Source organism: Manis pentadactyla, chromosome X, assembly GCF_030020395.1.
Source record: "Manis pentadactyla isolate mManPen7 chromosome X, mManPen7.hap1, whole genome shotgun sequence".
Lineage (NCBI taxonomy): Eukaryota > Metazoa > Chordata > Mammalia > Pholidota > Manidae > Manis > Manis pentadactyla.
Window position 1 is genome coordinate 69638394 of NC_080038.1, and position 18595 is coordinate 69656988.

The 18595-nt window shown below is 37.1% G+C and overlaps 1 protein-coding gene and 1 long non-coding RNA gene across 3 annotated transcripts in view; both read right to left on the bottom strand.

The window, feature by feature from the left end:
* The window catches only part of MAGT1 (magnesium transporter 1), an 81049-nt gene extending 65633 nt beyond the window's left edge, over window positions 1-15416 (bottom strand). The window contains exon 1 of one of the 2 annotated variants that reach the window (XM_036902670.2): window positions 15204-15416. In XM_036902670.2, coding sequence (XP_036758565.2) covers window positions 15204-15401 — 198 coding nt within the window. In that variant the 5' untranslated portion in view covers window positions 15402-15416. The remainder of the gene's footprint in view (window positions 1-15203) is intronic. The other variant, XM_036902669.2, reaches the window with a different exon arrangement.
* LOC130681733 (uncharacterized) lies at window positions 3822-6189 on the bottom strand. Its single transcript, XR_008994998.1, has 2 exons — window positions 4404-6189; window positions 3822-4010 (listed from the first exon to the last, which is right to left on the bottom strand). It is a non-coding gene; the product is annotated as an uncharacterized LOC130681733 (long non-coding RNA).
* Window positions 15417-18595: the final 3179 nt, after the last annotated feature.

Below are 18595 nucleotides of genomic sequence, written 5' to 3' on the forward strand. Positions count from 1 at the left end.
TACTCCACAATCCCCTTCTCCCTCCCTCTCCACCTGCCCTCCCCCACGCCTCCCCTTTGGTAACCGATAGTCCCTTCTTGGAGTCTGTGAGTTGGCTGCTATTTCGTTCCTTCAGTTTTGCTTTGTTGTTATACTCCACAAATGAGGGAAATCATTTGGTATTTCCTTCTCTGCCTGACTTATTTTACTGAGCATAATACCCTCTAGATCCATCCATGTTGTTGCAAATGGTAGGATTTGTTTCTTTTTATGGCTGAAGAGTATTTTATTGTGTCTATGTACCACATCTTCTTTATCCGTTCATCTACTGATGGACACTTAGGTTGCTTCCATGTCTTGGATATTGTAAATAGTGCTGCAATAAACATAGGGGTGCATATGTCTTCTTGAATCTGAGTTGAAAAACATGACTCTTAAAGAGAAAATTGTTGATAAAGTGGACCTCATCAAAATTAAAAACTTTTGTTCTGTTAAAGACCCTGTTTCAAAGATGGAAAGACAAGCTACAGAGTGGGAGAAAATGTTTTCAAACCTCATATCTAACAAAGGATTAGCAACTAGAATATGTATTCTTAACTATCAAATCTCAACAGTGAAGAAAACACAAACAACTCAATTAGAAAATGAGCAAAAGATATGCAGAAACATTTTATCAATGGCAATCTATAGATGGCAAACACATGAAAAGATACTCAACATCATTAGCTGTTACGGAAATGCAAGTTCAGAGCACAATGCAGTATCACTACATACCTGTTACCGAAATAAAATAGTAACAATACGGAATGTTGGTGAGGATGTAGAGAAATTGGGTCTCTCATGCACTGCTGGTGGGAATGTATTATGGTACAGCACCTCTGGAAAACAGTTTGGCAGTTTCTTAAAAAATCAAGCAACTAACCATACACTAACTATATAATCCAGTGATTGCACTCCCAAACATTTATCCCAGAGAAATGAAAATTTACATCTATACAAAGAGAGCTACATTTTGTTTGTTTCTTTTTAATAGCCAGTCATCATGAGGCAATGGAAGAGAAGCATGGTGGTTCAACAATTTCAGTTTGAAATTAAAAGCAATCATAATTATTTATCTCCCTTATAATCCCTTTATCTCCACCCTTATGCTCAAACTTTACAAGAGTAGTAAAAAAACAGGAAGGGATAAAAAAGAACTGAAGATAAGAATTTTAATGCAGAGTTAATGCTAATTTATAGTTATTTTTTTTACAGGGATATACTTACTTATTAAGGCCTGGGAAATTATGGAGTGGTTCATTATTCAGAAGGATTTGACCAGTCATATTTCCCACTACTTACATTAAAATTTAGTCAGGGCACTGCTGTTCCAACTTTAAAAACAGTTCCCTCCCATTAAATTCAATCAGAGAACAGATGTAAGGATGTGCCTTTTCACTTTGGAAGTGGATGATGAACCTACTAGAGAGACAGCAGTCTTTGAAAGACAGCTGCCAGTAATACAAATGAGTTACCTCAGACTTAGGCTAAGAAAAAGTAATCCCTAGAACCAGTAAGAATAGCTTCTGTGGCTTTAGTCACCTCAACAATATTCTCAAAGAATGCATGTCCATATAAATCAAGAATAAAAATCAAACGAATAATCATAATTGACCTGATTGTTTATAGTTCATGATGCGTGATCAAAACCGAAAGTTCCTGTGATATGACTGCCCTTGCACTGTTCACCATGTAAGAACTTATTCACTATGTAAGAACTTCTTCACCATGTAAGAATTTGTTCCTTATGCTTCAGAAGATTGGAGACTGTTGAGAATTAGGCTTGGGGTTGATTAATGATTGTGCATTGAGTCCCCTATACAGAATTTTATTGTTGTTAACAACCACATGATCAATAAATATGAGAGATGCCCTCTCAAAAAAAAAAAAAAGAATGCATGTCCATTGGGTTGTAACTGAGCGACCCTAAATAGTTTTCCTAAATGGTCAAGGATCAAGAACACAAGCACATTAAAATCCCCACCTCTGCTAAATGTTTCACACTTTTTCCCTGTATTCTAGTGTAAGACCCAACGGCCTTATTCTGGTCTGCGCTTCCCCCCCAGTGAGGAGACGAACGCCACGGCAGATCGATGCAACAAGCAAGAGGTTTATTGTTATTCCAGCTAGCTGGGGTCCAAGTGTCTGCCCAACACAGCGGGTTTCAACAAGGACCCCGAGCACTCAGAGCCAAGGGTTTATATAAAGCATTTTCAAAGCACTTAACTCATAGTAATTTTCCACAGCTATACATTATTCTTGCAAGACATACATCCTGGGGTTAGGCAAGAGCAAGATAAGACCATTCCTCAATTGTCAGGGCGATTCTGCACGATAAGCTTGGTATGTAGGATTAACTGACCAAGGTTAGCTGACCAAGGGTCACCGCTGCCTTATTCCGGTATTCATGATTGATTATCTTGTTTTTCTCGGCCTTACCCAGTTCCAGTTCACACACACTCAGGAAATGGCTTTTAGGCCCTTAAGATGGCTACTCTTATGCTAACCTATTTCTATTCTTACATTTAACCTATTTCTATTCTTACATTCCCCTCTTCTTCTTGTATCTATTTCAATCATGAAACTAGGGGTCATCTGTTTGGTCAACACTCTGATAGTTCTGTCTCAACACTATGATTTGCACGGTGCTAATGCGTTCTTTGATAAAGGTAACTAGGCGGTTTAGGATGCAGGGGCCAAAAGTTCGAATTAATATTAAGATTATTAGTGGCCCTACTAGAGTAGAGATGAGGGTAGTGAACCATGGTGAGGAGTTGAACCAGGACTCAAACCACCCTTGGTTTTGTTCTCTTTCTCTTTTTTTTTTTTAGCTAACTCTTCTCTAACTTTGGCCATGGAGTCTTTTACTACTCCTGAATGATCTACACAGAAGCAACATTCTTCTTTACGGGCAGCGCACAGTCCGCCTTGTTGGAGGAATAACATGTCTAAACTTCTTCCATTTTGTAGGACTACTTAACTTCCGGGAATGAACACATGGAGTGACTCCTGTTTGGCAGGCCCACCACCCGTTAGATGGGGAATATAATAAGTTGGGGTGGTGTTTATTACTTCTGTCCTGTTGCAGAGGGAGGTGTAAGTTTTAGGAACTTTCTCAATGCAGGTTCCTTGCCCACTTACAGAGGATAAAGTGAGTCTTGGTCTTTTCTGCTGCCACCTACACTGGGAGGGGTCAGAAGACTGGTTGAGAGCATTAACAAATGCTATACCTTCATAGTAAGGGGGAGCAACATCATAGCATAACCAGCAGGAGGGAGTTAGCTCGGGATGGATGGCAAGGGGTCCTTGATTAAATAAAGATAATCTCCTGCCTTGATTTCTCTCTGGGCTACTGGCGCTTTGGTCCAGGCGCACATTAAAAGACTGCGTGCCCAGCCTCTAAGGTGGGCTGAGATATTGTATATTTGCTAAAGAATCCTGCCTTTTACTATGCCATCTACAGCTGGGTCTGCATGCTAAGTCAGTTTCTCAGCTTGCAAAATTATTTAGATCAGGAGGAAAGACAGCACATAGGCCTGGGCTTTTTAGTATGCTAAAGTGAATCTTATACACGATTACAAATGATTAGCATAATAAAGCATGTGCTACTCTTCTTTATCTGGGGAACATTAACTGATCTCACTGAAGAATGATTCTAGAGCTTAATGTTCAACATAGTTTTAGTAGGAGGGGGGTTTCCAGCATGTAGTTACGTTGCTCTGATTGCAAATCTCCTGCCTTGCTTTCTTCAGAGGCTCTCACTTTATTCTGTCTAAGCCTATGGTCCCTGTTTCATTCTCCCCTCTACAGATAGAGACCCTAGCTGCTGCTAGGGAAAGGGGGCGATGACCGCTCTGGCTGCTTCGTGCTGAGAAGGGGGCGCAGTAAAGGGCGCAGCTAGGTCTCCATCACTGGTCAGTTGAGAGGGCCTCAGAAGGCTGGCGCTTCTATTCTGGGTTTCGTTTCTATTACTATTTGCAGTTTTGTGGCTTCTAGGCAAGATAAAACAAATTGTGTTATTAGGTTATGTAGCAACATCTGGAGTTGGATTTTCCATTCTGGAAGGAGGCTGTGTTATTGAAACAATACTTTTTCTCTAAAATCACCCTCATTTTTATTAGAAGTAACCAGGTTAAGAAAATAATTAACAGCTGGCTTGATTATTTGCACAAGTGCAGCAAGAAGAGCAATTGATTACACAGGCTCTTTTAAATATGCTGGAACTTTTTGTAAGGAATTTCAGATTGAACTTTTAAAGGCCTCTTGAGGCCAGACAGCCAAGCCAGACTTGCCATCAGGCTTTGCCTGCAGTACCTGTAGATTTGGATGAATTCCTCTCTTCTCGAGGTCTCTGCACTTGCCAGGAAGTGACCTTCCTTACTCACCTGGTAAGGCTGCTGGGAACTCTGTAAGCAAGGTACCAGGCCAGTTCTTCCAAGGGGCTTTGTTGGCTTTATAAAGTCAATCTTAGTTCCTTAAAGTTGTTCACATCTGAATCCATGCACATGTCTCTCAGGTATGACATTCCAGTCAAAGCCCTGGCAGTATAACCAGTGTTCTTAATTAGTCTTCTCACAAGGAAAGCAGATTCTTATTGTACTCGTGCAAATAAACATACTGCCATGGAATACAAAAATAGTCACTGAAAGTTTTTAAACTCTGTAGGGATCAGGTAGAGAGAAGGATGTTTCAATTCTGCTTATAAAGATAGTCATTTACCAAACTGCTGTCAGCTTAAGAGAACAAGCTTAAAACACTTTATCAGCAACATTTGAAACAAAAAGACACAAAATCATTTTCTTTAGTTTATGTAATCTTATGTAACTAATACCTGTTCTGCTGAAATCTAGTTCTTTACTAGTTTAGGAATAACAAAACAGTGACTATAAATGACAAAAGACTTACAGATGACAATGGTTAAAGATCTGATGAGAGCTTACTGTAAGACAGTTGACATAAGGAAATTCTGATATTTCTGTAATACAAAACATTCAGTAACAAAGTTTAGCATCATTCTCTTTGACAGTGCTTTCCTGGTAAATATATATATATATCAGATAAATAAGCCAAATTAGTCAAATACTTTCTCTAATGAGAAAAAATTCCTCTGACATGTTCCAGGGGCCCTCTGGAAAATATCAGAGTTAACTAGAGGTAAAAGCACCTTTTTGCATTTAATTCTTTTAGAACTGTCTATCATTACACATTTATTGTCTATATACCCAATACAGTAAACGAGATATCTTAAAAAGGTGGGGCAGCAGGGGAGACTGCTGCTGTCAGTTTTTAAAGACAATATATACAAAGTCAAATTCTAGGTTACCAAGCATTCTTGAGAGAATGGTAGCAGATGGTAGATTATTCTGCTTTCATCTTTAGAAGGGGAAAAAAAGCTACAATAAGAATTCACATTTAGCTGAAAGAACTGTCTAAACTCAAGGCAGAGTATAATATCACCAGGCATACAAAAGACCTGTTAGAGATACATACAAAGAATGAATATGGCTATAGTCAAATTCAACTTAAAAGTTTAAGCAGAATCTCAAATTTAAATGTCTCTTTCACACAGATATTCAGATCTGACCAGAAATATGCTTTGAGATGAAAGAGATCAGGCATTTTACCTCTTCATTTAGGGATTGAGAAATGATGACCTTTGGCTTTCTAACCAGCCATTTCATTCATGGCGTCAATAGTGGGTTGTGGTGACATGGAAATGTATGCTGGATATTTGGATGGTTTAAAGATTATATACAATCAATAGCTTACAAACAGTGAAAATAATAAGAACATAACTCAGCATAAGTGTCCAAGACCAGATACAAAAAAGCAGAGAAAGTGCTTAAGTCTACAGGTCTTCCCTGAAAGCTTCAAGAATGTTACTCTTTAATAGTAGATAGAGCTTTTAATAGAATTTGCATAGCAGCTTATAAGACCATTTGCATTAAAAAATATGGAGAGTTCTCCATGTTTTCTTTTTAAACATACAAACATATCCACAGCATATAAATTAAACAAGAAGACCTGGTGGTTCTCAAAAAAATCTATTACAACCTTTCTCAAAAGTGGTCACACGTTTGTCCATCTAAACCTTTACAGTGAAACCTGTTTTTCTGGGAGAAACATAATCTTGTCCAGATTCTAAACAGTTTAATTTTTAAGAATAAATTTTGGTTTTGTTAACTAAGTGCATTTAATCAGCTAAAAAAATAGCTTTGTTACCATTCTGCTTAGGAGGATAAATTAAGAAAACAAATAATCAGTAACAACTTTAATCATCTGTTGGTTAGAGAGATTTTTCTACTTATAAAAATATAGGAATAAATAATTCAATTTCTCATGCCATGCAATCGTTTTCAATAACAAAATATTTCAAAGGCAAATAAAGGTTACACAGTTGTTAACAAACTTTAGCTTTTAGTCTTTTTAATATTAAGATTTCATTTAAAAAAAAATATTCTGGCAACTCACTGAGACTTTAAGCATGAGAAACTGCTTTGATAAAACAATTAGAGAACCTTTTGCAATCTTTCAACATTAAGAGCAGACTAACAGTTAAAAAAAACCTTTTTTTAAACTGGAAACAAGATTCTAATTTTGCTGTGTACTTGATATCAAGACTCACTTGCTTTAATTTCACAAAGCAAGACTATATCTGTAAGAATATAGTAATTTATTCTTCATTTGCCCCATGGTCTCAAGCACATAAGCCTGTGAGAATTATGCCTGGGCTTGCCTGGGTTTATTCCCCCTTATCTCTAAACATCCTGACCCTCCCCCAAAGCAACAGGCTGGGCGGATCCGCCACAACAAAAGGTACCACGCTGCTGCACCACACTGCTCTCTCTCTCTTTAAATAAATAGCTGTACTTTAGAACAAAGTTACTTTCTTTTATCAAAAAACACATTCTTTAGCATGCAGACGAGTTTTCATTCTTTATACCTTCTCTTATTAAAACATACATCTATGAACATATATTATCATTTTTGGAAATGTGCTTTACAACACAATTTCTCATTAGGCACAAAATATGTCTATATAACTTAGCAAACTTTAAAAATTTTGGTTACCACAAAAATTCTCAAGCTGTTTGCATACATACACACTGTTATACATTAATACAGTATTATTATTAAGATGTTTATTTGCCACACTTGTTTACTTATTTTTAGCAACCATGCCAGATTACTTAGAAAACTTTTACTAAACATTAGACAAAGTCAAGCTTTTCTTCAAGCATCTTCTTGAAATGTTTAACAGGTAACATCAACTTAAATGACTTTAAGTAAACTTTGGCAGCTGATAACCACAAGGACATGCCCGCCTCAGGCAAACCCAAATTAGCATTAATGCTTAACATTTTTTTTATCAGATTTTCTGGAAGTTTTAGAATGCCCAATTTTCACAAGCGCTTGTCTTTAAATCAATTTCATTAATACCATCCGGAGGTAGAAAGATATTTTCATTTACACACTTAGGGGGTCGTCTGAGTCTGTCCCATTTCTTATGTCAACAAGACTAAGACAAACACGACAAACAACAAACAGGCGCCTACAGAGAAGAATCTGCAGCGGCAAAACTGAAACTGAGTTGAGGGCCTGTCAGACTGCAGCGGCAGCTGACTTTCCTCACAGATGAAGACCTCGTCCTCCAGACAGAGGTAAGGGATGTCTCCCAAGACCCTTGGCCGGTGACCTGCCAGCGTGTCCACCTAAGTCAATGCTGACCCAGACACAGATTGGAGCTCCCACAGGCTTCATACAGGTTTCAGGCTTGTTCACGAACAAAAACACTGGGTGCGCTCACCATCCGGCAAGGCACTTTCTGATTAAACACAGAACGTTCTCACAGGTTTGACAAGAGACACACGGACACAAACACAGTAATACCTGGCCAGGGCAAGCCTCCGATCCTTGGCTTGTCGTTCCTCCGGGGGGGGGGCACGCAATCCCGGACAAGCCCCCAAATGTAAGACCCAACGGCCTTATTCTGGTCTGCGCTTCCCCCCCAGTGAGGAGACGAACGCCACGGCAGATCGATGCAACAAGCAAGAGGTTTATTGTTATTCCAGCTAGCTTGGGTCCAAGTGTCTGCCCGACACAGCGGGTTTCAACAAGGACCCCGAGCACTCAGAGCCAAGGGTTTATATAGCATTTTCAAAGCACTTAACTCATAGTAATTTTCCACAGCTATACATTATTCTTGCAAGACATACATCCTGGGGTTAGGCAAGAGCAAGATAAGACCATTCCTCAATTGTCAGGGCGGTTCCGCACGATAAGCTTGGTATGTAGGATTAACTGACCAAGGTTAGCTGACCAAGGGTCACCGCTGCCTTATTCCGGTATTCATGATTGATTATCTTGTTTTTCTCGGCCTTACCCAGTTCCAGTTCACACACACTCAGGAAATGGCTTTTAGGCCCTTAAGATGGCTACTCTTATGCTAACCTATTTCTATTCTTACATTTAACCTATTTCTATTCTTACACTAGCACTTACCATTCTAAGACACTTTGACATGTTTCCTTTTCTAGACTAGTAGCTACTAAAGAGCAGACACACACAGTACTTCACCATATAGTAGGCATTCAGGAGTGTACGAAATTTCTGTGTAATGGAACCCAACTGCTAATGGATTCATTTGCATACATTAGATAAGGAAGAAAAGATGATTACACATATAAACATTTACATGGAAATGGAACTTGTTTTTACCTTCAGGAAGGGAATAGTAACATAGATTCTACAAATGTATAACTTACCTTTAAAGCATGCCTGAACTCAGCCAATACTGAAAAAAAATTTATTTCCTGACTACACCTCTATAAATGATAGAGAAAGATGGCATAAAAATTAGTTTTGTAGCAGATACAAATTCCAGTAAAAGCCACAAAATGAGTATGTCACACATGGAAAACTGAATATAGACTCTAAGCCCATGGAGAAATATACACTCTCAAAAGAGTGGTATAACAAATAGTTACAAGACTTGCAGAACAATGAGTGATACAAAATAAATAGACCACTGGTAAAGGCAGTGGAAGAGAGTGAACTAGAAGGCAGGCTGGATAAAGAGCAAGCAGCAGAAGCTAGTTGTTCATCTTTAGTAACTGTCAAGAGTAGGGAATATTTAAATTAAGGTAAGCAGATTAAATCTATTCAGTTTGTCCAACAAAATTATTACTCTATGATACAGCCTTAATGATTCTCACAGCTTGGAATATTTAAATGGAGAACAATTTAAAAACATGCATTCTATGTTTTAAAGCAGTCATTAATTTTGTTATACCTTCTGATTAAATTCAACAGTTACCAGTAAATTCAAACATGATTTGGCTATTTTATTCGTCATGGCTACAGATTATTTTGGGGGCCATTTTAGAAAGAAAATGTAAAGCAGCAACAGCTACTGAAATAGTTTTAACTACTGTGTCGCATATTTGAAACTAATATAAGACTGTATATCAATGATACTTCAATAAAAAATGAAAAAAGAAAGTTTTATGTAGTCTACCTCTATTTAATCACATAGATAAATGACCATTCCAACAAAACAAATGTATGCACTTTGAATCAGCTATAAATGTATATGGTCTTAAACAAAAAAGTCTTGAATAGACTTTTACAACCAGATCTATGTAAAACATTTACAATATTCCTCTCCCTGTTTATTCACAGGGTGGAAAAACCAGATTTCTGGCTATTCAATCCCCAAACAATTTAGCAAGTAGAAATTAGCTCAAAGGAATTACAAATTCTCTTTAAAGCTCCTGTAAAATGGGATTATCATCTCAAAAAACTGCTTAATACAGAGGCAATCAGGTTACTTTTTGAGTTCATTCATTTCCTTTAAACTGAAGACAGATCACAATAAAAGATGAACTAGTTTCAAACTTTTACAATAAAATGACATGAACATAGTCTGGAACATGATAATTAGAAGTTATAATACTATTCACAATGATCTAATGTTTTACTGTTGTTAATATTTTAGTGTATCTTAAAGTAAGCCTATCTTGAACTGAGTTCATGGAGAAAATAGCAGCTACTATTTGGATTGCACTGTATATATAAGGCAGCAACTTCTCTCCTTATAGAGTATTTAATCCAATTCCCCAAACAACACTCTGAGGCAAACACTCTATTTTTATGGTCATTTAACTGTTGAGTAAACAGGATCTAAGAGGTTAAGTAACTTGCCTAAAGCACCACACTCAGTAAGACAGAGCTAGGATCCAGAACAACCCAGGATCGTTCCAAATCAGGGTTTCTCAATAGCAGCACTCTGGACTGCTTCAGGCAGATAAACTCTGGTGTGGGCGCTGTCCTGCAGTTACAGGCTGCTGGGCAGCATCCCCGACCTCTACCCAGTAGATGCCAGTAGCACCCCTACCCTCAGCTGCTACCACAGCCAAAAAGGTCTCTAGACATTGCCAGGTAACTCTTGGAAAGCAAAATTCCCTCCTCTCTTGCTGAGAACCATAGTTCTAAACTGAAAAGAATTTCCACAGTATAATCTAAGTTTTTACAATCTTAATATGTATTCAAAAAAAATGTTTTTATTTATTACTGGTCAGAACACAATATTAAAGCTTTGGTGGTAAAGCAACTCAAAACATTTACAGGGCAAGCCCTTAGTGTAATGGACAATAAACTTTCTAGCCTGGTCTTTCTCAAAGTGTGGTGGTATAAAGGAGCCTGTTAAAAATGCAGACTTCCAGATTTCATCATCCAATAAATTTGGTTGATAGGTCCAGGATAGGTTCCAAGAACACGCAATTTTTTTTTTTTTTTTGCTATGAATCCAGACCCCTCACCTCTTTTTATTTTAAGTTAAAGTCTCATTGACTGACACTTTTAAGATGGTTTCAAGTACAGGACACAGTGGTTCAACAGTCTCCCATATTACCAAGTCCTCACCCCCTCCACTGCCACCACCATCTATCAACATAGTAAGATGTTAATGAGTCATTAATTGAAGAATACAGAATTTTAACATGTACCTCAAATGATTCTTTATATACATTTAAGTTTGAGAACTACTGCTTTACATTCTAATTCTTACAGGTAGGGTCCACATGTTATTTAAATTTCTGTGCATGCTATGCATAGAAATTAAACTTTTAGCCATTCAAATGATAAACAGAAAAACACACCATTCCTAATAATAAACTACCACCTGATCTTCCTGGAATGGTTGAAGAATGTGATATATTCTAGTACCTCAAATACAACACCATATTAATTCCTAGACACATCTTTCACTAGTCATCTTTTTTCTTCGCTAGCATGTGCTTTCATAAAGAAATTTATCTTTTCTTCACATTTGAGTCAAACGTTTTCTTGATTGGAGTCAATCTCTAGTCTCAAAGTTCTTCCTTAGGGTGCCTCTCATCCACTGTCAAGAGCCCAGTGGTTCTAAAAGATATGGCTCAGAAATAAAATTTTTTCTATAGCCTTTACACTAAGTCCCACTATTCACCCTCCATATATTCTTTAATCTTCCAAAGTCAAACCCTTCAAAAGTTAGGGATTAAAATGTTACCTGTTCCCATCAGGTCTTTCTATTTACTCTTAACTACTTTAAAATTATTAGCAAGAACCACATTTTCCAAGGACTATAATACAGAAAAGTAAGAGGTCTATCAAGTTTATCTCAGCAACTCAAAAAAGCAACTGATTTGGAAACAACTCCTATTGCAAATACTTTTTCCACTAATAGTTTAAAAAAACATTACGAAAATGTATCCACCCAGTTTTTTATTTACATTGGATATATTTACTCAAAGCAAAATACAGGCTTACTATGGAAAAACATTAAATGTATATGCAAAGACTTTTTCCCTGTCTAGGAGTATATTATTTATATTCAGTGATTCAAATAAAACAAAAAGAGCTATAATATTTGTAATTAAAATATAATACCTACAGATTTAAGTAAGATTAAAGTCTTTCTCTTCCTTTGAAACTTCAACTTTGGTTAGTCTGGCCACAAAATAATCTCACTAACAGGAAGTCAATTAATATCTCTAATCATGTCATTAATAAACAAGTGATGAACATTTTAGGGCTTGCAAGTGATTAAAAGGGCCAAGAAAGGGCAGTGAGACAACAGTTTAATTTCATTCTACCTGCTTGCATAATATTTACCTAAATTACCTCTAGCAAAGTAGATTAAGCCTTAACAACTACAAATTCTCCTACTATCACTGAACATATATGAAAATAGCATATAGGAACCCTTTACCATTTAAAGCTAAAACCGGATCCTGCCGTCAAGATTTCTTTTGAATTTCAGAAGTAGTAAAGCTAATCATCACAAGTCTGAAGTCCTCTAAAATACACGCCCTTCCTCCAGCCCAAACTAATTTGATTGTGTCTGTGTTCTAGACCATCAGGGTTTATTATAATAATTCTTGATATTTTTAGCTTTCCTGATCATCTTCAGGTATTAGTAAAATTAAATCCCTGGTTAAGTAATACATTTCCAACTCCATCCTTGAACTAGGAGTGAAACTGAACAGACCTGGAAACATAATTGGCAGTTAATGACTGAAAGACAGGGAGCATAGGAGAGACCACTTCTAATCCTTAAATGCCATCTGTTCCATTCTCAGCTCACCTACTTAGTGGACAGGACTGAAATAATACCACTGTCCCCTGTCCTTGATGTTTTATTTTTGGGGGGTGTCTCAATCTGTTTGTTTTACAACTACTACTGAGCCTTTGGTTCTTAGTAATGAGGTATATTCTAAAGAATTGCAGGGGTTTTGCACATGTGATACTGTTCATGTGTCAGCGCGCTCAAAGAAACGTCAGAGAATGTAGAAGTTTTTCCAATAATAGTAGCCTGCCTTGTTAAAATAGGCAGGTAACTCTATTTTCTGAATAATCTTCATAAAAACATTACAAAAGATTAATTGAGAAAAAAGTTTACTATCACAGAGGAACAAAATCATATTTTATTTTCTAATATTCATCTAGTGTCTTCTACATGCCTGATACTGCATTAGGCACTTTACAGCCCTAATCTCATTTTATTTTCATAATACACAAAGAATTAGGTATTTTCTCATTTCACTGACAAGGAAAATGAGACTCCGAGTAACTTGCTAAAGATCACTTGGGTTGAATTAACATACATGCTCTTCAAAATGTTTACAGAAATGTCTGGAAAACTGAAAAACGGGAGCAAAAAAACTATCTGCCATATAGCATTATTATGATCATTTCATAATGCTTCAGTATGCTTTGTGTATTCACTCTTTTCCATATTTCATATTGTCTCTATTACAGATTCCCAGAAATAAATCAGGAAATATGGATAATTTTATCAAGGGCCATGCTGTTTCACTTTTATCATGTTTTCTCCCTAAAACACCACCAGCTGCAAGCACAAGCAACTTCCCTTCTACTACAGGGGAGATATAATTCACCATAAAAAATAAAGCAAGTAACTGCAAAACACAAGCCTTTGTGGCCTAGCAAAGAGCATGGTCCTTCAAGGACAACCAGTTAGGCAGTTATTGCAATAGATGTGCAAGAGTGAAAAGGGTACAAACATTGGGCATGATGGGAAGTGAGTAAGAATCTAATTCCTTTAAAAAGATGTCTTATTGAGATAAAATTTACACAAGATAAAACCCACCATGTTAACCACTTTAAAGTATGTAATTCATTGCTGATTCCTTTTTAAAATAGTCTCCTTCCTGCTAGGCCTTTTTGCTTCTAGGTCAGTGAAAGATTGAATGTATAAATATAGTTTAACTGCTATAAATACTAATTTTAAAAAGTCTTCACTTCTTTATTAAAAGAGTTAAATGGTCATTGCAAAAATTCAGACAATACCAGTACATAAGATCAAAAGTGAAAGTGCTCCCCTAATGAAAAATTTCAACTACTCAGAGACAGCCACTGTTTAGCAGACTGTTGTATATCTTTACAAAGATTGCTGTATACATATACGTACTTATATAATGTGTCTTTTTAAACATAAAAGGCTTGTCGAATATAAAATTATGCATTGCTGTTTTATCCATGTAAAAATGGCTTGACCCCTCCTAATAAAACGCACATCAATTTCTACTTCCAGTGTATGAGCCTGCTCACTTCACCATACCTTTGAAAACTGTATTTTTTATTTTGCTTTTTGCCAATCTAACAAGTAACTCTTCCTTTTAATTTGATGGCTTGCTTTTTTTTATGGAGTGGTTCAAACATTCAGAAACAAGCAAGTTCTTTTTAAATTAAGCACAAGTTGACAAGCATCTGAGATATTCAAACGGTATTTTAAAAGTGCGTGTACAGGTATTGTGTACTAGACGAAGGACAGAATGTACAGGAAAGAGAATAAGGCTGACTAACCTAAGGGTTTAGTCCTTGTTTTGCAAGAGTTAACTGTGTAAGCTTAGAACTCAGCTCTCCTCATCGATAAAATTAGAAAGGATAATTGCTAGTAATTTTTAATTTCTAAGAGCATATGGCCCTAAGTCACAATGTTTCAAAATATAATGTTAAAATTGCTTCTGCTCGGATTGGTAAATAATACTATATCTCCTCCACTTGCCAAAGCCAGTAAAATTCAACAAGGACGGGTCTCAGTTTTGCTCACTTTGTATACCAAACAACGAGAACAGTCCCTGGCATGCTTGTTACTTGGTAAATGACTGAGAATGATTTAAGAGCCTCCACTCTGGTAAACTGCTTTGAATCAATTACTTGGATAGTGCAGTAAACATGGCATAGTTTCACTCTCAGTTTCTTACATTCCTGGAGCAAAAATACTACAATGTAGCTCTTACACGACTATAAGAGAGTCACATCTACGAACAGCAGGAAGACTCAGACACTCTAACCCGTGGACCTAATCCGAACTTCCCACCACCTGATGGGGGCCCATACTTGAAGAAATGTCAGAATTCGTAAACTCGTACCTTTGTATATGAACAGGCCTACAGAAGATAAATTGTCACCTACCCCAACCCACTCTCACACTCTACATCCCCAGAAGACAAGGAGTTCATTTCTTTTCTCGCGAACCCCACAACTCCAAAATCGGCGCAATCAGAGCCAGCTCACACAACGAGAGGAGAAAAGGGATCAGGGATCGCGAGGGAGAGCACAGACACTCTCAAGCCCCACTCACTGGGAAGAGCCCGTGTTTCTGGAAACAGCGTCCTCACCTCTTTCTTTCTTTGGGCAGAGACTGAAGGAACCCTGTAAACGATCAGTAGCGCCACCGCCATGATCGCAGAGACACACCAAATCCACCAACGCGCTGCCATATTCCCTCCTCTCCGTCCTAGAAGCGAAACTTTCCTCGGGCTGGGTCCGAGGGTTGGGCGTGAGAACTGGCAAACCAGCCCCTTGCCCCTCCTCATTGGTCCAGCTCAGCCCCGCTGGGCGACCTCTCACATTACGTCAAGGCGCTCTGCTGTTAGACGCCCGCTAAAAGACAATTCACTTCTAATTGGTTTCCATTAGCCAATAGAAAAAGGATAATCTGGAGATTTTTCATTGGTTCTTTTAGGATGATGGGCCGCCCCTTTCATATACGTTAAAAAAAGATGCACGCAGCGGCTCCTCCAATGCGCTTGCGCACTTGGGAGTCGTTGCAGCTTTTTGCAGTTCAAAATGGCTTGAGGTTGCTAAAACGGATTGTTTTCTGTCTCATTTAAGTCTTTGAAATCCACCTCGTTCGTGTAGTATCCTACAAAAATTGGACCTAGCTAAGGCATTGATAGGAGCTATCTTAGTCCTTATTCTGCCTCCAAAGAATTTCAAATAAAAATGAAAACGAAGTAAAAGGAAAGTAAAGGTATGCTTAATATCACTGAGAGATTTTTAAGAGTAAATGAACAAGAGCTTGTCGGATACCTTCTATATCCCAGGAACTGTGCCATGTGCACTGAACGGAGCGGACATCAAAAGTTACTTCTTAAAAGTTTTTATTTATTCATGACATAGAAGTTGAACTTGATTTATTAAGGCACCAAGAAAGACTGACATTTCGAGTTATAGACAGCAAATGCCTTGTTTTTTATGTGTTATTATTCCCTTTGGGGAATGGGTGAAAACCTCAGGTTGTAAGGAAGCGTTTCTCTCTTTTTAAAGTGTTTGTGTCAAAGTAGGTTTTCATTAAACTTTCAATTCCCCTATCTAAAAAATAATGAAAATCCTACAAAGCTGCAGAAGTTTCCATTTATTTTGGCCCAGTTCTGTTTATCATGGTGGGTTGTAAAACTGGGATGATTTTACTAGAGACTAATAATATACTGAAGAGGAAAAACAAAATCAATTGTCTATAATTTAGATTTATTTTGATGGTGTGGAACATAATATGACTACTCTTTTGGCCCTACTTGGAAACACATACACAGAAGAAATTAATTTCATTGTGTTGGAGAGACAAGAGATGGGTATGGAAGGGAAAATAACTGGTTCTGAAGTGAAGTGATCTAGAGAGATGAAAAAAATTTAAACGTTTACAGACACAGACAATAATAAGAAAAAAAGAAAAGAAAATTACACTGAGACATGCTGTATAATTTCATTTCTATGTCATTCTAGAAATGGCAAACTCAGGGACAGAGGACAGATCATTGACTTCAGGGACTGGAGGTGGAAAGGACGGTTGACTACAAAGTGACCACACAAGGGGATTTTTGTGGAGATGGAACTGTTCTGTTCTTAACTGTTGGGGTGGTTACACTAGACATCACACAAATCTCACAGAACAATACACCAAAAACAGTGAATTTTCTGTGTGTAACTTTAACAAATAAAAATTATGGTAAAAATTTAAAGTACATGGAGAAATCTCACCTATTGTGTTGGCAAAAATTCAATATCTGCTGTCATCGAGGGTGTGGGGAAACAGGCACCCTCATATATTCATTGCTAGTGGGAATGCAAAAGGGTACAACATCAACAGAGGGTAATTTGAAAATAATTAGCAAAACTACATATGCATTTATCCTTTGACCAAGCAATCCCACTTATAGGAATCTAATGATAAGAAAATACATGTGCACAAAGTCATTCATTTCAGCACTATTTGTAACTGAAATATTCTCAGTTACCTAAATGTTCAAATCCAGGAGACTGATTAAATATACCAAGGTACATTGTTGTTTTACAAACTGGTGCAGGTGCACACAGGGCAAGGAGAGACCAAAGAGAAGAAAGAGGCAGACCATTCTAGTTTAATAGGTGGCAGTTTTAATAAACAAGGGAATTTAACAGGCTTGTCTTGGGAGGCTGCAAGACAAGTAGATCTCTGCACTTGCCCACTAGAATTGTGAGACTTTATGGAGAGGCCTTAACAAGGTTTACCCAAGTATACTGTCCAAATGGTCTCAACAACACCTTACTCTCACAAGGCTATGTCCTTGGAACAGCTCCACTGTGGAAACAGTAGGCAGCATGTACAGTCCAAGGACAGAGGAGGCAGTAAAGAGCATTTGATTTCCCAGATCCAGCTCAGAGGTTAACTGGCGGTCACATCCACTGAGTAACACCTCCAACATGCATAAACACCAGGGAGTACTTCACAATTATAAAAAAAGGAATGAGGAAGAGTTGTATAAATGATATGGATTTTCAAGATCAATTGTTAAGTGAAAAACACCAAAGTGCAAAAGAATATATGTATTATGCTACATTTATATTAACTAGATATTATTTATGTATAATTTATATATAATATTTGCTCATTTTTGAGAAAGAAAGTATGAAGCTTAAATCAGAAACTAACGAAACTGGTTACCTAGAGGAGGTGGAGGAAATGGAGTGGACTAGTTATGGGAGAGAATGATATTTCTCTAGGCACACCAGTTTGTACAGTTTTGACTTTTGGAATAATGTTAATACTTTTTAAGTAATCAAAATATAAAGCCAAATCATTTGGTTTTGTAAGATGAGAAAAGTTCTGGAGATGGACGGTGGTGATGGTTGCACAAAAATGTGAATGTACTTATGTTATGAACTGTAAACTTAAAAATTGTTGAACATGGTTAATTTTATGTTATGTATACTTTACCACAGTTTTAAAAGTAAATTAAAAAAATTAAAAATCAAATAAGTAAGAATGGGGGAAAAAACTTCAATTGAATATGAACAGCAAAAAGGAAGCCCAACTCTATTTCAAATGAAAAACAACCACACTGAAGAGAAAAAGAACTGAATAACTTATGAACACACTACTTTGATTATATACCAGTAGTCTGAAAAAAGAATAACTACAAGCAAACCTTGAACTCTACTAAAGTACATTTGTTTTTCATAGTGATATGAGTATAGCAATTCTAAAATATATTGTGTGTAAAAATATAAAAACATCGATGTTGCTGTGAGCCAGTATTCTCACTGTTGAAGGAGGGAGATACAAACATGAAATGAGGGAAAGTAAAGAATAACTTTTTGGGTTGAACTGGGATTAGAGATGTTAATAAAAACTGCCTCTTAACATAGATCTGTAGCACTATTAATTGCAAGGACTAAAAGTGATGACACTCCAATATTAATGAGCACACCTAATGCCAAATGTAGGTTGCTAAACACCATCACTGAAAGA